The 21,863-nt window shown below is 41.2% G+C and overlaps 2 protein-coding genes across 4 annotated transcripts in view; both read right to left on the bottom strand.

Moving 5' to 3' along the window:
• Nucleotides 1–17,188, bottom strand: part of maea (macrophage erythroblast attacher, E3 ubiquitin ligase) — a gene marked incomplete at its 5' end in the record, with an annotated part of 26,040 nt that extends 8,852 nt beyond the window's left edge. Inside the window, 5 exons of one of the 2 annotated variants that reach the window (XM_080745656.1) lie at nucleotides 1,999–2,040; nucleotides 4,683–4,805; nucleotides 7,012–7,215; nucleotides 9,913–10,095; nucleotides 17,098–17,166. In XM_080745656.1, the coding sequence (XP_080601782.1) occupies nucleotides 1,999–2,040; nucleotides 4,683–4,805; nucleotides 7,012–7,215; nucleotides 9,913–10,095; nucleotides 17,098–17,166 (621 nt within the window). Of the gene's footprint in view, nucleotides 1–1,998; nucleotides 2,041–4,682; nucleotides 4,806–7,011; nucleotides 7,216–9,912; nucleotides 10,096–17,097 lie in introns of both variants that reach the window. The other variant, XM_080745657.1, reaches the window with a different exon arrangement.
• The window catches only part of fgfrl1a (fibroblast growth factor receptor like 1a), a 415,817-nt gene that overhangs the window by 58,779 nt on the left and 335,175 nt on the right, over nucleotides 1–21,863 (bottom strand). The window contains exon 9 of one of the 2 annotated variants that reach the window (XR_013962901.1): nucleotides 12,457–12,561. The exons of the other annotated variant lie outside the window; for it this stretch is intronic. The gene's annotated coding sequence lies outside the window, so the exon portion shown is untranslated. Of the gene's footprint in view, nucleotides 1–12,456; nucleotides 12,562–21,863 lie in introns of those variants that run through there. 2 annotated transcript variants of the gene reach the window in all.

The raw sequence follows: 21,863 nt of genomic DNA on the forward strand, positions 1-21,863 counted from the left end.
TTTTAACTGGGGACCCCTCCACCCTGACAAGCACTAAGAGTTGAGGCATTAAATTTCGTATGACACGGTTCTATTGTGAAAATAGCAGATCTACATGCTCACAACGCCTTGCGTTGCGAGGCGTTGTGAGCATGTAGATCTGCTATTTTCAAAATGTCTGCCTCTAATATTTGACAATTTGGCCAATTAATTTGTCATGTTAGAGGTATTCAAAAGTCCTTAAATTGTCACTTTAGAAATGTGCAGATACCCTCTATAGACTTGTTTACAGTTGAGTGAGAAAACAATGTTGCACATTAAGTTAATCATCTGGGGACCCCCAAAAATAATTTGGGGACCCCCCCCATAGAGTAACTATGGTTACTTTTTATTCCATTTGGGGAAAGACAAAATGCCATGGCTCTGAGCTTGTTGAATCATACTGCCCTCTGGTGGATGAAATGGTTGACCCTCATTTTAAATCAAATATAGACCAGTGGTTCCCAACTTTGTGGATCAGGGAGGCCCACTTGAACATCTTGAAAGTGTACGTGACCCACTCATCTGACCAATTAACGAGGCAGCTGTGTTAAGTGGTCACATGTGTGGGCCACATGCATTTTCAGAGCATGTATATTTTAACACAACGGCAGAATTCGTTCACAGACGAGCAACAGACGCTTGCTACAGGTGTTGGTGAAAGAAAAAACTGCATACGTCATGGTTCTATCTCTGAATAAGGTGCAAACAACGCCGAGGAGGCCAAGAACCGCTCTTTTTCGCGGCTACACTCAATCGTGATGGTCGGCCCCGGTTAGGATTTTAGTTTCGCGACCGTTTGTAAACAAACAGACGTCCATCTTAGAATAGTCAGATCACACACACGTGCACAGGCAACGAAGCTTCTGGGGCTCTTCAAAATAAAGCGTAAGTGAATGACGGCAGCCATTAACGGTGAATGCTGTTAATTATCAAATTCAATCGGTTGTGTTCCAGTTTTGATCAATGGAGCGGAGTTAGTGTGCATATGCAGCCACAGGCTATGGGTTCTGTTGTTACCGTCCTCACAGGCTATAGGTATCTGTATCCGGTGGGTGGACCTACCTTTGGGGCTACAGTATACACACAAACACACACACACACACACACACATATAACTGCCGTTATATGTGTGTGGCAGTTATAAAGTTTGATTTAGAGGGCCGTATCCACAGAAATGGTTTCAGAGAGCGGAGGCGTGCTTTGTATATCATGTCCATATCGCTCACACACAGCGTTTAATGACATGCGCTCAGTTAGAATGAACGTTGTGTTGTTGCCCAAAGCTCAAACATCGTAAACATTGGCTTCTCATGGTTGTGGCAACGGCTCTATGTCAGGTTGTACTGTAAATGGCTGTCAGTCACAGCCAGCAGTAGGGCTGTCACAATTATTACATGGTCGTCTAATCGCAATTATTTGACATAATCGCAATTAGTTTGTGATAATCGTCATAATCGTTTGCATGTTGAAAAATGTTTATATATGTTCAAACATTTAATTTTTTTTTTGGAAATAGCAGATCTACAAGCTCACAACACGTCACGATGCGACGCGATGTGAGCTTGTAGATCAGCTATTTCCACTATCAATGTTCTTTTTAAAGTATAAAGTTGTCAAATATGTCAGTAATTTCTTTAGGTTTTGTGTCATATCTACCATGTGCAACTTCAAAGCCTAAAAGCCAAACAGAAATGTAATTGTCAACGACAAACCACAATTAAATCGTTAATAGCAATTATTTGAGTGACAATTAATCGTCATGTAAAATGTCATAATCGTGACAGCCGTAGCCAGCAGGATCAAATGAGTAGCGATTCTCTCCATAAAATGTTCCCAAACTCTGCATATAGTTTGGGTGCACACACATCCCCGGGTATGGAACAGTGTGCAGTACTTATATCAGTATCACAAGGTAAACAATATTTTCAAGGTTTTAAAGAAAACAATGGCATAGTAGTGTTTTGGGGGCCCACTTGCCTCCATACCCTTGTGGCCCAAAGGTTGTGAATCACTGATAACCTGAAAACCGAGCACAACATTAAGGAAACTTGACTTTGGTCCATTATATCTCCCCTTTAACCCATTTAGGCCTAGAATTATTGAATGCTTTAACCAGTAAAAAATAGCAGATATACAAGCTCACGAGCTGCGAGCTTGTAGATCTGCTATTTTTGAAAAAGTCGTGAAAATGTGTGCAAATCTTGTATAAATGTAAAATGTATTTTCAAAGCGAACGTTTGTAACACAAATTTTGCTTCTGGGTGGTCCCTGGAACTAGATATTTTGAAATGGGGGTCCGTGGCCAAATAAATATCATTTTGGGGTCCTTCACGTGAAAAGGTTTGAGCACCACTGACATAGTAGTCTCTCAAGAACAGACTAACTGAGCTCCATTTAAGTGAAAAGGACCTTTTCTTTGACGATGGCTGGCCAGATTGCTGACATAGAAACATATGTTTTTTTTTCCAAAAATCTTACAAGGATTCAAAAGACACTTATAGAATCGGGGTCAAAATTCAAATTTTCACGATTTTTCAAAAATAGCAGATCTACAAGCTCGCAGCGCGGCACTCGGTGCCGCACTGTGAGCTTGTATATCTGCTATTTTTTTTATATTTAAAGCATAAAATATCGCGTCATAATGTGTTCAGGCCTAAATGGGTTAATAATACCAATTTGCATAGTGTTTTAAATCATTTTTATAGTTGATTAGTCACCTTTACAACGAGGTACAGGTTGTAAGCATCGGGCATTCGAGGCACCCACACGTAGAGCCAGCTACGTGTGGGTAGCGCCGACCAAAGATTTGCCAAAATGGCCTGCAATACTGTTCTGTTCCGCTGGCATTCACTCCCTGAAACTGAGCTTAAAATGAACAAAGTGTAAAAATATGTTTTTTTTTTTATTGTCCTTATTACTGTGGGAGATAGCAATCATTCACCAAGCAACAAAGGTGAACACCAACAGAACACTATTGCAGGCCTGCCAGGCCATTTTGACCATATATGGAAGTCCATTATTTACTCGGACCACCATTTGATGAGATGTAGCCTCTCAGACCGAAAACCTATGATCGTTGGATATGATTTTGTCCACAATGCTGATATGGTATAGCAGAGACAACAGGCAAACGTTGATCAAAATAACTATTCTTCTACATTCTCTAATTGTGCAGACTAGAAGTAATGCCGATGTTTAACAATAATTTAACTCTTGAGAGCGTAAACCAAAACAAATACATTTGAGTCCATATTTGAATTTCTTTTAATATAGATATTCATTTGATTTACCACAACAACAAAAAACACAAACCACAAACTAGTCATTTTTAATTTGTTAAATTGTTAATGCACTCCCCCCTCATTTTGTTCAATTGTCTGTTTTAATGTTATCTGCTCCCTTTGTCTGCTGAATATTGCTTGTACGGACTTATACTGTTGTTCCACAAACTGTTGGAGATATACTGTTTTTCCACTTTCCATAAGTATTATATCTTTTAATTCCTAATATGAGTCAAGTAAAAAAAAATCTAATTCAACAAAATGACGGGGTAGTGCATTAAGAATTTAACAGATTAAAAACTTCTAGTTTGTGGTTTACAGTCTGGTAAATCAAAAAAAATATCTATATTCAAATTTTTAAAATATGGACTTGGACTGTTTTTTTTGTCTCAGGTACTCAATTGGTTTCATTTTACACTCTCAAGAGTTACAGATCTATAAGGGTCCATGTGGTTACCAATTCTCCATCATTTAGCTGGGGACCACCTGGAACCCCCTCAAGAACCACTGGTGGTCCTCAGGTTGAAAACTCAAACAGTGCACCCTGCTTTACATTCATACAGCTACAAACATTTACATTACTTGAGAGCTGCCCAGTCCCACCACCACAGACAGAAATACACGACTGATTCTTGCATGTAACGGCATGGCTCAATTTTGAATAAGCCGCACACACATAGGGCTGTCACGATTATGACATTTTACATGCTGATTATTATTGTCACTCAAATAATTGCGTTTCTGTCGTTGACAATTACATTCCTGTTTGGCTTTTAGACTTTGAAGTTGCACATGGTAGATATGACACATAACCTAAATATATATATTTGACAACTTTATACTTGAAAAAGAACATTGATAGTGGAAATAGCTGATCTACAAGCTCACATAGCGTCACATGTGAGCTTGTAGATCGGCTATTTCCACTACTTTTTGAAAGTGTTTGTAACTATATTAACATTTCTCAACATGGAAACGATTATGACGATTATGCAAAATAATTGCGATTACCTCAAATAATTGCGATTAGACGATTATGTAATAATTGTGACAGCCCTACACACACACACACACACACACACACACACACACACACACACACACACACACACACACACACACACACACACACACACACACACACACACACACACACACACACACACACACACACACACACACACACACACACACACACACACACACACAAGGATGCATGCACAGTGTGGACAACAATTGCACAACACTTTTCTTGGCAGCCAAACTGAAATGCAGCCCCTGCCGTCCGCCGCTCAGTGGACGTTATGGCCTCACTGGCTCATAAACTGTGTGTGTACATTTCATTTCTCTTTTATTAGAATTTATTAGACTTTCACTGACTTTCATCTTGCGCAGGCGGGACTTGTTGTCGTGGCACCAAGCCAGGCAGGTGGCCGTTTCCTGTCTCTCCAGAGACTCCTCCACCTCCTTGGCAGTCAGGAACATCTCAATGTTCACCAGGTCCTACAAACACGCACACACACACACACGCACGCACCCACGCACGCACGCACGCACGCACGCACGCACGCACGCACGCACACGCACACGCACACACGCACACACACACACACACAGGAGAGAGCAGCTATGAAGGACTGAAGTAGGGATGGGACGATATGAAAATCTCAAATCACAATTATTGTTACAAAAGAAATCGCGATTTACGATATTATCACGATAATCAAAATCCATTATCCATGGGGCAGAACGTTTGCCAAAAAATAGCAGATCTACAAGCTCACAACGCGGCGCAACGCAACGCGCTGTGAGCTTGTAGATCGGGTATTGTTTGGCAAAGACATTTGATAGAGAGTGAAAAAAAGACTGTATCAAGTACGTTATTTACAGGTCCGTTTTACCAATTATAGAGGGTTTAAGTGGTACCAGATATGCAGCTCCCAGTGCATGACGGAGGACGATATCACGATGAATTAAATCCCCACGATACGATTATCATGAGTGTGTTTTATCACGATAAATGATAACATCGCTCATCTTCCCATCCCTAGACTGAAGTCTTAAGAATCGGAGAGACACTGTCCGATAAACAGCAAAGTTTCATGTGAATGTGTGAGGCAGATCCCTAAACCTAACGGGGAATTCCGTAGGAGTGCTTTTATTATGGTAATCTGATGCTTTTCCATCCATTGACAAGTGGTAGAGGAAAACAAAACAGCAGCTGAAACTCTTCAGAGACATTTCCACCATTCTGAAAGTCAGATGTAAATTTAAATAAATCAAAGAATTGTCGAGTGATACAAATAAGTGATTTTGCATTAAATCCCAGTGCTCGTGGTAAGAGCTGCCAAGGACATGCGATGAATAATGAAATAAAAATTGTAGCGATCGTTCATGGACATCAGATTAACGTGGTAAGACGGCTAGTTTGAAATTCCTCTTTAACAAAGAAACAAACATACAAACATAACCAGATAATGAAACCTGGCACATTTTGTCCAACATTGGGGAGATCCAGCAACACAAACACACAATCCATCTCTCTCACATACACGCACAACAATACTAATACTAGCTAGTGACAGACTAGCTCTGGTCCAGAGCATCAGCTGCACTGACGCTCTGACAGACTGCTGGCTAAAAGACTACACCAGGATTTCTCAGCCCCTACAGCGGCTCAACTTCAGTCAAAATAAACTAAACTACTTCACTACTCACCAAACCAAAGGTAGTTTTGCGTTGTTGAAAGTCTATTCTCCACGGTGGGAAACCTCTCAGCACCCCACCCAATCTGTAAAATACATTCTTTTTGTCATGAAATAAAACGCACCCACCTCGAGCCACCCAGCGGCCACCGCAGACACAACCCGGAAATAAGCAGCGGTCGAGTTGGATGTGTTTTATTTCATGACAAAAATAATGTATTTTACAGAGTGGGTGGGGTGCTGAGAGGTTTCCTACCGCGGAGAATAGACTTTCAGCAACGCAAAACTATCTTTGGTTTGGTGAGTAGTGAAGTTGTTTAGTTTATTTTGACTGAAGTTGAGCCGTCATAGGGGGTGAGAAATCCTGGTCTAGTCTTTTAGCCCAGGGGTTTTCAAAGTGGGCGACGGGGCACCCTGGGGTGCCGTGACAGCAGTCCAGGGGTGCCACGAGATCATTTGATAATATTTGGAATTTATTTGGACACTTGAAAAAATATTATTTAGTATAATTTTAAACTTGAAGTACAAAGTTATTTTCAGTCAGTTCTAACCAAAATGGCTATTATCTCAAAGTTTTCCTCGCAACATAATCACTAAAATATCGTCACTGTCGGGCAGAAACCTTGTATCTCTCCTCATGTCTTTTGCCCTGCTTCATCATACAAGACCGTCGCACAAAACTAGTGAAAACAGCCAATCTACAAGCACACATCGCGAGGCGTTGTGTGCTTGTAGATCTGCTGTTTTCACTAGTTTTGTACATTTTATAGATGATAAATACAAAACGAACAGTTTTGGACATACAAGGTTTCCACCTGACAACGACGATATGCTATAAATATAAGGTGCTGGGAGTGAAAATTATAAGGTAGGGGTGCCTCGGATAAAAAAAGGAAATATGTATGGGGTACCCTGAGACAAACGTTTGGGAACCCCTGTTTTAGCCAGCAGTCTGTCAGAGCGTCTGGACCAGAGCTAGTGACAGAGTGACAGTACAGTCCTACCTCTATGCCGCTCTGTCTGGCCAGTTTAACGGCTGTGTTGTAGTAACCACAACGGAGCAGGTGCTCCACCATCATGCGGTCCATGCGTTTCTTCTTCCACAGGCTGACGGAGGCCGGCTGGTCACTGCTGTGCTCCTTCAGGTGCTCAATGCGACGCTTACACAGCTTGGCGCTCTCATCTTCAGCCTGGATGGACTCTGCAGCCTGCAGGGGGCACCCAGATGGACATGCACACGTCAGTGTTGTTTTTGACAGCAAATTTTGATTTAGTTTTAGTCATAGTCTTTTGAATAAAATGGTATTTAGTTTTAGTCATAATTTTGTCACCTGAAAAGTATTATTAGTTTTAGTCTAATTCTACTAAAACTACAGTTGATTTAGTCAACTGAAATGTATTTTGGCGGGCCTTGATGGCATCGTAATGACTGATTTTACATTTGGTTGTGTGCTGAAAATAGCAGATCTACAAGCTCACAACGCGTCGCGCATCTGCTATTTTCAGCTTGCAACATCTGAGAGCAACCAAACATAAAATGACTCTCTTCTCCACTAGTCCCTCCCAAACGTTTTAGACTAGTTTTTATTTTGTTGACGAAATTGTCAATATACTTAGTCTTGGTCATCACAGCTTGGTTTTTATTTCGTTTTCGTCAGTGAAAAAAAAACGCAAAAAAACGCAGTCGACAAACATTTTCCGTCATAGTTTTAGTCGACAAAATCAACACTGGCACACGTTCAAGATCAGGGCTGCACAATATTGTCAACAAGACAAGTCGTTATTACAGACAGATACTGTAGTTGCAGTATTTGGTAAAAGGAGGGATGAGGGGTCCATTGAGAGAAGGATGCTGAAAATGGAACGGCCAAGTAAGATTAGAAGAGGAAGACCAAAGAGGAGCTTTGTGGACGAGGTGAGAGACGACATGCAAGTGACAGGAGTTACAGAGGAAGACGCGGACAACAGAACCAGATGGAAACTGGTGATCTGCTGTGGGATTTAGCAGACAGAAATAGAAAGACTGTAATTGCAGTTATGTATTGTATGTATAGACCCTTTCTTTTTAAATGTAATTTAGTTTTTCAGCAGTTGAAAGGGATACCGTAGTGCAGGGTTCCCCAATAGGCGGCCCGGGGGCTACTGTCAGGCCCCCACCAACCAAGTAATAATGGTGGTATAAGAGCAGCAACAACACTAGTATATCGTCATTGTTGGGTGGAAACCGTTTTCTATGGCTTGATCTAGTTTCTCTATTTCTATGCTCTAAACTACTGGTGCAAGCGAGGGACATTTGCGAGCCTCGTTCATTGGAAACGGCTGCGCCCATCCGTCTGTTTTGACAGATGACAAATACGACTGTATTTTACATAAGATTGTGTTCGGAAATAATGGATGGATAAACTACTTTTAAGGTACTTTGATGGCAGTTTAAAACATCCTTAAATCCTCAATGTAGCAGTAAAATAGTTCATATATAGGAATATAAGAAGAATATTTCCTTTAACACTAATAGTGCCTCTTAATCTGAAGGTTGCTTGGTGCCTCGGTGCCACGCCGTTTCCTCCATAGGCCGCCGCTATTATTTTGAAGGGCTGGAAGGGGGTTGTTTTTGTTTTTTTGGATTATCACTTGACGGCAACGATTACGTCATCTAGTCACATGACAGTGTGGGTCCAGAAGAGAACATGGCTGCGCCCATCGTTTGTGTACAGTATGGAAGAGTGGAGACCATCCTTTGTATAAGAATGACTCTTTTGGAGAAAATGAAGTCTCTTTATGGGCCTCCCAATGGATTTACTATGGAGGGCGTTCACTTCGCGTGCACGCCCGACGTGCGTTGTAAACAAATCGCAGACATTACCGATGCGGGCGGGACCGGAGCGACGTACAGTAAGTAATAATACCTTTACTGTATATACAGTAAGATTGACAGTCCTCACCGTCAACGGCGCCATGGTATTAACCCTTTCAATGACGGTGAGCGCCGTCAACAGCAGCAGAACAGTTAAAACAGGAATCATCATTTATTTTGTCTTTTGCCTGAACAAAAAATGTTTTGCATCCACTTGCAATATAGAGAATTGCTGACATAACCAGTGTCCCTGATTCCATTTTCTTAGAAGGTGTTCGCTAGCATGACAACCTGCCCTGCGGCATTCCACAGCAGACAGACACCCAACATCCCAGGGCTGCAGCAAAAACACAAGCTGTAAGCCACAATAAAAGGGCTGTTATTCACTACAGGAGAAAAAGGCATGTCTGTAGCTGCAGGGGAAGGTATGTTTTTCTTTTTGAATGAAAGGAGAAATTATGGCTTCCAAAATAGCGTTATCTCCAGAACTTTGAACCCTTTGCTTTGAACACTCAGGCAGCGTGCCAACATGTTTATATTTAATGATCTAAGAGAGTAAGAATTGGCAATTCACTCTCCCATTGCTTTATGCAGGGTTCCCACACATTTTTACCAATTAATTTCCAAAACTTTTCCAAAACATTTCCAGAATATTTAACCCAATTTCCAGCTCAATAACAAGTCGCTTACTCCTATGCGCAATGCCTAAAGACAGGTAGTGTATGCCAGTAGTTCTCAACCTTTTCAGGCTGTGTGCACCCTGAAATAATCATGTTTTAACTGGGGACCCCCACCCTGACAAGCACTAAGAGTTGAGGAATTTTGTACAAGACGTTTCTATTGTGAAAATAGCAGATCTACATGCTCACAACGCCTCGCGTTACGAGGCGTTGTGAGCATGTAGATCTGCTATTTTCACAATAGAACTGTGTTATACAAAATGTAATGCCTCAACTCTTAGTGCTTGTCAGGGTGGGGGTCCCCAGTTAAAATGTGATTATTTTGGGGGTCACACAGCCTGAAAAGGTTGAGAACCACTGCTGTAACAGACCTTCCTCTTGAGGGCGCTCAGTTTCTCCACCACGCCATCGAGCAGCGACACCACCGAGTCCACCACGGGGAAGCTGCTCAGGGTCTTCTCCAGCTCCGCTACCACCATGGTCACGTGACTCGTCTCCCGGTCGATGTTCTTCTGGGCCGCCCGGAAGCGCTTGTTCAGGGTCTCGTACGGGACCTGAAACACACAGAGGATCCACGGGAGAGTGAATTAGGGTGGATGCGGGCATTGGAGGGTTAGGGATAGGACGATAAGCGATATTATTGTTTATCGTGATAAAAAAACACTCACGATAATCATATTGTGGAGATTTAATTTATCGTTATATCGTCCTCCGTCATGCACTGGGATTAATTCACCTTTTATTTGCCGAGGTGCATATCCGGTACCATTTAAACCCTCTATAATTGGTAAAAGGTCCTTATAATATATGTACTTGATACAGTCTTTTTTCACTCTATCAAATGTCTTTGCCAAAAAATAGCCGATCTACAAGCTTTTTGAGCTTGTAGATCTGCTATTTTTGGCAAATGTTCCACCCCAGGAAAATAGATTTTGATTATCGTGATAATATCGTAAATCGTGATTTCTTTTGTCACAATAATGATATTTTCATATCGTCCCATCCGTATTGGAGGCAGAATATAGCTCTGCTTAATATAGTCTCAACTAGTTCAACAGGTCTTCCATAGCACAATGACACGCATGTCTGGATAATCCTGATGAGAGATGTAATTGAGCCAGTATAACACAAAGAAAATGTATTACTGGTGTATACAAAATGTACACTTTAGGCATTTAACAGACGCTCTTAATCCAGAGTGAGTTACAATAAGTAAGGAAAGCACAAGGTAATACATGAACATTATTACATCAAATGCATAGAAATAGTAATCCAAACGCTGTAGGTAGACCAAGAAGTTCAACAACAATCAAAACATCAATTATCTGTACATCAATCAAAGTTATACGCACCATAGCTTCAATGTACGATAAGATGTCAAGTTGAGAATGGCCTGACATATACAGTATATCCTACTAGTAAGACACCTCAGGGCGACAAGTGACTTCGCCCTTGCCATGTCTTGGCTATCTGGCCAGTGATGTATATCGGACCAGTTAACCATATATGGAGACACCTGGTACCCATATATGGAGATCCATGTACTGTATAGTATATGGAGATATGCTGTGAGACTCCAACGTGCTTACTCAATTATTTGTTTTTGTGAAAGTCCTATGACGTCTATGACATGATCTGACATCATACATACAATCCCTTTTATACCCATACATGGAGATCCCCATCTGTAGAACCAGCCACACAGATATGGGCTGTCTTGGCCATATATGGATTCTTTTAGTGTGGTATGAGGCCGATGTGGCCTCTATATATGGGCATTCCCATATGAAGTCCTGTTAAATATGGGCTTAATATTGATGACATCAGGGATCTCCATGTATGGGCATAAAAGGGATTATGTTAGTGTGGTTCCCCTGACATCACAGTGAAGTCAGAGCATGTGCCGTTTAACATACTAAACTGCGATCTCGGTCTCAATGAATGCACAAGATCAACATCTTTGTCCTTATGTCCGTCCATCCATCCATCCGTCAGCAGTTCACGTATCTCGACAGTCGACACCCATCCAACCTATCAACATTATTTTAGTAATTTCAGTTAAGAGGATTAAGCCTCTTGAGATACATCATCTCATTTCGAGAGGCTCCTCAAGCACAACACACAAAGCCATGACAATAAATAGAACATTAAAGGTGATACACCATGAAATTTCACTTTCCCTATTTTAAAACCTTTTTTTGGGGTCCCACTAGCATTTTCTATCCTCACAAAGTCCCATTTCTGACCATTGTGTCTTTCTCTGGTTTTGGGAAGGCGGAGGTTAAAAGCATCCCACGGGTTCTCAAAACAGGCTGTCCAGAGGGGGGGGGGGGGGGGCGCAGTTCAGGCTTAAGGTGGTACTGCAGCTGAAAATGCTCTGAGAGCCATTCAAAAATGAGAGAGGCTCTCTATTCAGGAGTGGTAATTTAGCCTCAAACCTTTTGAAAAACGTTTTTTGGGACATAAACAATATGACATAAATACTTTTTAAATGCATGGTGTATCACCTTTAACTTAACCACATCAACAAGGACATACACATAGGGGCTCTCTCTCCCATCCACTCAAACCACACTAAATCTGTTACTTCAAACTCGGCGTGCTGTACGTGTTGGAGACGCCCCGAGGGAGTGCCGTGCTCAGCGTCAAGTAAGTCTATCCGACCGATATGCCCATATATGGTATGGACCAACGTCAGACAGAGCATACGCATCAGTGAGGATTCGAGGGAGTGTGGTGCCCAGTGTCGAGTCGTTAGGACAGAACTGCCGATCCGCCCATATCACCATATTTATTTATCTGTATACTTTATGGCCATTACTGATGACATAAGGGGGACTGCAAGGATCAATATCTATGATTAGGGCTGTCACAATTATGACATTTTACATGACGATTAATTTTTTTGTCGTTGGCAATTACATTTCTGTTTGGCTTGTAGACTTTGAAGTTGCACAAGGCATTTATGACGCATAACCTAAATATACAAAGAAATTAAGGACATATTTGACAACTTTACACTTTAAAAAGAACATTGATAGTGGAAATAGCCAATCTACAAGCTCACAACGCGTCGCGATGCTTGTAGATCTGCTATTTCCACCATTTCTTAAATGTTTGAATATATATATAAACATTTTTCAACATGTAAACGATTATAACGATTATCACAAAATAATTGCGATTATGTCAAATAATTGCGATTATGTCAAATAATTGCGATTAGACGATTATGTAATCATTGTCACAGCCCTATCTATGATCAACAACCCACTACTTCAAAGATAATTCTAAGAACATGGGCCAGACGCAGTCACCTACACACTCAATCAACAGGACCTCAACTGATCCTGGCAAATGTTGTATTGAAAGAGTCTATACATTGTTTATAACAAGGCGTTTAGTCAATGCTCTTGTTCAAACCAACGTACAAAGGGTGCAACAGCAGAATAAGCTTATTTTCCTAGATTCCAATCATGGTAAGGGGTACAAAGGTCAGAGCCACAGTGCCCTGCCTTCCAACATGTCTATGATCATAGGATGATCATCTGGGCCAGGCTGAGTCCTAAGAAATGACCCACTTGAAACCTAGCATTCTTATTCTGCGCTAAAAATAGAAGATCTACAAGCTCACACTGTGTGGGCTATTTTCGGCAAAGCTATTTAGTGGGGAGTGAAAACAGGAGGGGACTTAGCCCTTGGGAACGTGGTGTTGTGAACTAAATATAGGGATTAAGTGGTTGTATGGTATTGACACAATAACGGCTCAATGATTCCAGTAAGAATCTATTTTTTTTTATTCGATTAAATACAGGGGCCGGGCTACGACATTTTCCATTAATTTCAAATGTATATTATGCAAGCATTCAGCATAGGGCTGGGCGATATGGTGATAAATATCGTTGAGAAGATACAATGTCTCCACGATATGCCTTTTCAGAGATATCGTATATATCGTGATACAATGAGGGAGCTTATTAAAAAAATCCTGTTGAATCATCAATACAGAGATTCAATGCAGAATTTAATTTAAACCTGCATTTTGGTCTAAATCCGTAGTTCTCAAACCTTAAAATGTCATGGAAAAAAAGAAGAATCGTGATAAGATTGTGTATAGTGATACAGCTTTCAAGGATATCGTGATATTGTATTTTTGCACACAATAAAAGAATTAACCAGATTTTGTTTTTTAAACCCAGAGGATGCATTCATGCACTTAGATTGGCGATCAGTGTTTGCAAGCTGATGACAGCAATGCCACCAAAGTATGTGATGTCATATTGTCATAACATGGGGGCGGGGCTGTGTGTGTGGGGGCGGCATAGCTCAGGGTTAGAGAAACCGCTATTAGAGCACGAAGGGTTCCCAGTTGGAATCCAGGCTCCCCCTGAGTTAATGTCGAAGAGTCCTTGAGCAAGACTCCGGGTCTGAACCCCTAGTTGCTCCCGGTGAGCAGGTTGGTGCCTTGCATGGTTTCCTCCGCCACCGGTGTATGAATGTGTGCGTGAATGGGTGAATGTAATGCACAATCTATGTAAAGCGCTTTGGATAAAAAAGCTATATAAATGCACCATTTACCATTTGTGTAGGCCACAGCCCCATAAAGGAGGGCTGACTGACTATGCTACCCATGTAAGCTACTTGAAAGATGGAGATATTCCTTCTTTGGGTTCATTAGCAGTAGAATTAACTAGTAAAACGCCTCAGGGCGACATGTGACCTCACCCTAAAGGGACAATTCTTGGCCATCTGGCTAATGATGTATATCGGACCAGTTACCCATATATGGAGATCCATGTACTGTATATAGCACATCCCTTTTATGCCCATACATGGAGATCCAGTCTGAACAAGCCGCACATATATGGGCTGTCTTTCTCCATATATGGGCATTCCTATATGAAGTCATGTTGGATATGGGCTTAATATTAATGACATCAGGGATCTCCATATATGGGCATAAAGGGATTCCGTTAGAGTGGTTCCCATGACATCACAAGAATATACAATGTATTTTATACCCATACATGGAGATCCCTATCTGAACCAGCCACACAGATATGGGCCATGTCTTGGCCATCTGGCCAGTGATATATATTGATGACATCAGGGATCTTCATATATGGGCATAAAAGGGATTCTGGGGAATACCCATATATGGACTTTTACATAGGTGATGTCACCTGTGATATCACCTGTGATGACACAGTGATGTGTCAAGGAGACCAACCCATAGACTGTAAAAATGTGTACACACACAGCTTCACGGCTTCACGTCTACACGCGGACAAGCTGTGACATTTCTCATGGTAAACTGCGACCTTCGGTCGCAATCACCATCACTGTGCAGTGTGCCTTCACTTTTCATCTCTAAAGCACTAAAATGGATGAACTCTTAACTGTCTCTTGATTGACCTCAATAAAGGCTTTTTCCCCCCAAGTCAGCGAAACAGTTCAATTTCAGATGCCTAACTGTAGGACTAACATCGAATTATATTGTAAGGCCTACAGTAGATATTACACTTGACTTGATGCCCGAGGAGAGGCCATGATTGAGCCACCAACACGGGTAATTAATATCGACCAGCAATTGTCTGCCATCATGATTTTACTCATCATGATATAGCCCTTCTGTGAATCCTTTTCTTTTTTAGCTTGATCCTATTTTCTCCACCATGAGAGCCAATTTCCCCCCATCATCACTGCCTCAAAATGGTTCCTTACTTCCTTCCCCACCAGTAACACCACCTTTACAGCAAAATCCAAGCATTAAAAAAAGACAAAGGAAATGCTACAAGTCAACCATTTAGCCAGCTATCATATACAGCCTAACCCAGTGACACACACCATATCAAGCCATTCCACTATTATTACATCAGCATTAATAACAACCACCCAGATGCCATGTTGCCTTGCTATACTCACATCCCAGCTTATATCACGACGCCTTCTTTGATGCTTGACAAAAAAGGAGACAGACAGGCGGTATAATTTCCACTCGCCCCTGAGAAAACGGCGTGTCGCAGTAGTCTCTCTCTCTCCGTGCTGTGGGTAGAATCACGGATCTATCACAGTGTGTTTATTAATGCGTAATGTGCGACAAGCAGCAGCAGCAGGCTGTGGAAGAACAGGAGCAGCTCGCTGCTGCTGCTGGCCATTTTGAAGTGGAAAGAAGAGGCAGTCAGTTGCAATGTGATGACACTGCGCTAACTGACTCGGTATATGGATGGATGGATGGACTGCTTGCTTCCATCATGTGCACAGTGCATTCCTACATAACCCTGGTTAAATAACCCCAGTGTGGAAAAAAACACTGACTACTTCCATCCCATGGATTATTATATAATAAAAAAGCCAAACAATCTATCTATATGATATTATATGACAGCCATCAACGTTGATTAGCGCTGTGTGCTTTGTGTAATAAGTGGTTTAGTAACCGTTAAACGTTACATCAACCACGTCTGTCTGCGTGACATCCCATCATGTACAGTCTTTGACGTCGAGGACTGGACGGTTGATCAACATCAACGAGCATCCATGTCATGCCTTGTCTGAATGTATTTATACATGTTAGCAGTTTTAACATTGATCGCCCGATCCGTTAACTCCCAATAAGTGCATATAAATGATAATGGAATCCAAATCAAGCTGCCATTTCAGATTGAAATGCAATGATCATCCAGTAAAGTTACCGTGTGGCTGTTATTAAAAGGACACTTTGTTTTTGCAGCCCAGCTGCTGTGTCTCCGGGTTTAAAGGGAGGATCGATCGCCAGCCAGTCAGCTTATCTTTGCTATTGTTTTCTAAAAGAGCTAGCAATGGTTTGGGCTGCTACATGGAATGTCCAAGGATGGAACCGTCACGTCACAGGCGATCGAGGTGTGTAGCAGAAGAAGGGTCAAACTCGTTCTTCTGCTATACCACAAAAATGTGGAATGCAATTCAATTTCAATGCCTAAGGTCTTAAAGGAGTGTGGATCACTAGCATCCTTTAAAATCGCCCTGAAAAACCACTTACTGGCAGCAAGCTCACAAGCTTGTAGATCAGCTATTTTCAGCACACAACCAAGTGTAAAATCAGTCATCACGATGCCATCAAGGCCTGCCAATATACATTTCAGTTGACTAAATCAACTGTAGATTTAGTCGCCTAAAATCTTATGATATTTAGTCAACTAAAATTAGACTAAAACTAAAACCTTTCAGGTGACTAAATCATGACTAGAACTAAATGACATTTTATTCAAAAGACTAAAACTAACTCGAAATTTGCTGTAAAAAAACAACAACACTGCACAAAGACCAAATATAAACCAGGCTTGCTATTACAGTTCCGCATTAGCTGTGACGTCACGGTCGAAACCTTGTGCATTCTGTCCTTGCTACCCAGCTAGAGCTACTTCAACTAGCCTCCCTGTCAGCCCCGCTGGCCCCGTTCAGCTTTAAACACACAATTATGCACTTTTACAGCAACAATAACGATAATAATCCGTGATTTGACGATAACACAGTCATGTTCGTATCGCCGTCTGTGCGTCACTCGTTTTCTTTACCTTTAACGTGGGATATTCTTGCACTTTCAGAGCCATGGAGAGTTGGGAAGCTGTTTCTTGCACCGCCATCTTCGTTTTGTGATTTTTCTTGTGGTTGTTGTTTTTTTTTCCTGTCAGTGTGGTTTGGCCTCGGTGCTCACTACCGCCACCCGGTGGGATGGTGTAGGTACTGGTGTGTACTGGTACCAGTGGTTTTCAAAAAAAAAATCATATCAAGGTCCATTGTTTATTCAGTATTTGTAGCCATGGACCACCGTTTGATGAGATTTTGTCCACAATTCCATGCTGTATTGATGGTAGCATAGGGGAGATGACCAGGGGGCAGGGGCGTCACACTGGGGGGGAAAGTGGGACTGAGTTACTAGGGCCCAAGGTGGAGGGGCCTTCATTATTTAATAGCTATTGAAAAATAGCAGAGCTTGTAGATCTGCTATTTTTTAAAAGTCGTGAAAATGTGTGCAAATCTTTGAATATATGTATTTTTTTAAGCGGACATTTGTAACTCAAATTTTGCTTCTGGGGGGGTCCCTGGAACTATATATTTTGAGATGGGGATCCGTGGCCAAATACATATCATTTTGGGGGTCCTTCACATGAAAAAGTTTGAGCACCACTGACATAGAAACATAGGTTTTCCTAAAAATCTTGAAATATTCAAAAGCCATTTTCACGATTTTTCAAAAATAGCAGATCTACAAGCTCGCAACGCGGCCGCGCTGTGAGCTTGTATCTGTGAGCTTGTATCTGTGAGCTTGTATCTGTGAGCTTGTATATCTGCTATTTTTCAATAGTTAAAGCACAAAATGTGAGTGAATCCTTGTACCCAGGGCCCAGAATTTGGTGCGACACCCCTGGAGATGACAGGCAAACGTTGATCATCAAAATAACAATTCTTATACATTCTCTAATACTGTGTAGAATTGTTGTAAATTAAGTAATACAGATGTTTAATAATAATGTAACTCTTGACAGATTTAAAGATCTATAAGGGTCCATGTGGTTACCAACTCTCCGTCGTTTAGCTGGGGACCACCTGGATCCCCCTCAAGGACCACTGGTTGAGAACCACTGAACAAGACCAGCCACACTAGACCTGACACAGTCAGCAAACAAGACAGATACTAAAATTATTAGTAAAAAATAATACAAATCAATCATGTTTGTATAGCAGGTAAATCGGCCATACACATGTGCAATGGTGTGAAGGAACCCTATTGATAGTATTTTGTTTTCCCCATCTAGGTATTTTTTTTTAAACTATTAGCGTACATTATGTCGATATGGTGAATATGACAGCTCTTAATCTCGATCTCTATCTCGCCACAATTTTAGTATCAGTCAAACAAACCTCCAATGTGAAATGAAATCATCAAGGACAGTTGATTACAGGACCATGATCATATCAGTGTTTTCCAGTAACATACAATGCAAACATTTTACTGGCTGGGTTGCATCCAAGATTTCTCTACAAGCTGTATTTGGCTTGTTTTGCAGTTTTTTGATCCGGTCGAGTGAGAATCAGCGTATAGAATACTGTATATGGATATAGACTGTGCTCCCAAAAATAAATTGGGAAATTATGGCCTAGAGGCCGCTTAGACGAATCACTTGTCAGTTCGGAATGAAAACCCAGCTTTCTGCTGTGTGGACATGAAGTTAGCAGAGTAGCCTAGTTTGCAGAGAATCTTGCAGCTTACAATGTGAAAGTGAAAATATACAGACACACAACACACACAAGACATGGCACATTTTAAGCAGATCGGGTGGTCTACTCTAGACATGAAAAATCTCATCAGTGCGAAGTGAGCGGTGCAAACACGACGCACATGCATATGTACTTGTATGGGCCGTTCTGTCCGTGCACGTCAGTTACTTTGTGTGCATTTTTTTGTCCGACAGTTTTTTTCCTGTTTTTGAACCGCTCAAAAACATTAAAAAGGTACCAAAATCATGGCACTCTGCATCTTTAAAGGCCTCTAGACACCAAGGTTGTTGTAAAACCTTGCACATTCGCAGGACATTGACTGAACCAAAACAAGGGCTCCCCCAAAACAAATGTATAGCATGAGAGTGAAACCTCCATAAGCTTCTATCTCGCTTTAATAACTAAAAAAGTGCCCCCCTTCTGTGTTGCCTATAGAACTGGAGGATTGATTGTGGGGTCATGTGATCAGTGACTATTTCACGTAATCGGCCCTAGTTAAAGTTTCTCGTAAGAATATTATTGACTTTAAAATTATTGACTTTATTTACTTTAAAATTGACATAAATTAAGTTGGAGAGGCCCATGAATGTGTTAAAAGGGGGGAAAAGACGTGATTCAGTCTACTTACCAGCGAGTGAAAATGGAGGTGGACAAGGTTCAAGGTTCAAGTTTATTAGTCTCCCTCAGGAGATTTTTTTCTTGGAGACAGAGCCACATCTGCATTGTACATAAAAACATTTAAGACAAAAAAGAAAAAAACTAATTTCAAAAACCAAAACAGAAAAAGAAAAGGAAAAGAAAGAAAAGGACGAGGCTGAAAAGCAGCAGACTGTTCTTAGGAATATCACCAGACTCCAGTACGCTAAATAGTGACGCCACGTCCCCCTTTCCACGCTTGGGGAGTCGACGTAAGTGTCAGAACTCTCTCTTTCTAGGGGTCTGGTTGTACGTATAAAATAAAGTGCAAACAGTATGTCAACATATTGTTAAGTCAACCACATAGTTCACTCCACAAGGGATGTAACTTCCACGGCTAAAATCCACATGGCGTCCGCTGGCCTTGCGGTCCAGGCACACATAGGCTCTGATGCCTGACGGCATGTCACAGGTTCGACTCCCGATCCTGATGACCTTTGCTGCGTGTCACTCGCCGTCTCTCTCCCCAATTTCTGACGGTCTACTGTCCTATCAATAAAGGCATAAAGGCCCCCCAAAAATCCACATGGTTAGATCCACAAGGGAAAGTAAAAGTCCAACTTGGACTTGTACACGATTACATATGGGTAAAATGTGTTGGTTCTGGTTCCTCAACATTGTAGCAGCAATAATAAGCAATAACAAGGGAATAATTATAAAAGCAACAATAGTAATTATTAGATAAAGAACGAATTAGATGTATTTGAATTATACAACTGACTTTATACTGTACACATTATGGATAATAAGTTAGTTATTTCCATGGGAAGTTGTTGTGCTGGTGAGGTAAGAAGCCGAAGCTGAGCGAATGAATGCATTATTAATATAGAATAAAATAAAATAAAATGCTATGTACATTAGTGTCATAGTACAGTACACTTTTGAGGTGCTTGAAGATTTTGTATGCATGAGTCCTACTACAAAATATTTTTCATCTGTATTAGCTGGGGAGGAATTGGTCAAAAATCATCAAATCCGTGCACTTGGTGAGTAGTTTTTGGAGCTGTGTGAAGCACAGGCTCCCTATACGTGGCTGTGTGGGTCTGTGTGTGTGTCTGTCTGTCTGTGTGTGTGTCTGTGTGTATGTAGCCTGAACTTCCTAAACTTCGGCACGCCACTAGTCCCACAGTTTTGCCACCACACACTCGCGCCATATGTCAAATCGACCGGCTTACTCGGGAATCGTGGGCTATTACTTTTCTAAGAGAAAGGTTCTATAGTTTAATTGATATTAATTTATTAGTGAATTAATTTTCCCCATTGACTTATAATGGGAATCGCAAAAACTCACATTCAATTATTTGTCTCTCGCAAACCATAGGGGCTAGAGTTTCAAGACTTGGAGAGGAGGTTCATAATGATTTCAAGGATTAAATAAAAAATAATTGTGTCATTTGGCCGCATGGTGGCGCCATAACACCCCACTTTACGTTTTGGCCTGTAACTCTTGAACCGTAGGTTGGAAAATTAAAAATATGTTTTCCCTGGATTCCTTGGGTCATGACGCATCTCCCCATATAGGCCACGCCCATTTGTGCCATGATAGATTTTCCGCCATCTTGAATTTTCTCCAAAACACACTTTTTGCTCCTTCTCCTACATATTTTCTTCAAATGTCACAAAAATCGGTACACATGATCCACACACACACACACACACACACACACACACACACACACACACACACACACACACACACACACACACACACACACACAGCTCCACTTCACACGGGTGTGATTTTGATTTTTGGTATGGTGTTAAGTGTAACGAGTTGGGCTTGCCCCCTAGTGGTCTCGTCTGTTTGCAATTAATCACATATCAGATAGCTCAGTATATAATTGAAACCCCAAATAATTGATAAGAGATTTTTATTTATGTATTCTTTCATTTTCCCCAAAAATAAATGAAAACGGTTATTACAGCTCACATATTACTTTAGGAGGGTAGTATAGACAGGTTTCTTGTTTACAAACATTGAGACTAAATGCACAGCTGACTGTATCATGTAATCAATTCCGTCCAAACCCCAAACCTGTTGTTTTGGGGAGCGCTGGTTTCATTGGCTAATTTTGGTACCGACCCTGCGCACGCATCTAGTTCTTATCAGTGTAACGTGGACCAGAAACCCGTCTATGAGTCACCAGAAAAAGAACAGGTGTTTTCAATGAATCTATCATGGCTCAAATGGAGTTTGATGTTACAATGGGTTGTATTGGAAGGGGGCATGTCTGACCAAATGAATATTAAATATCTATATACTGAATAATCAAGAAACTTAAAATCTGTCCTGGGTGTTCACAAAAGCCTAATTAGACAATAAAACGACCACAAGTTTTTTTTTTTTTTTTTAACTGAAATAACC

Source organism: Nannobrachium achirus (assembly GCF_963921795.1).
Source record: "Nannobrachium achirus genome assembly, chromosome: 17".
Lineage (NCBI taxonomy): Eukaryota > Metazoa > Chordata > Actinopteri > Myctophiformes > Myctophidae > Nannobrachium > Nannobrachium achirus.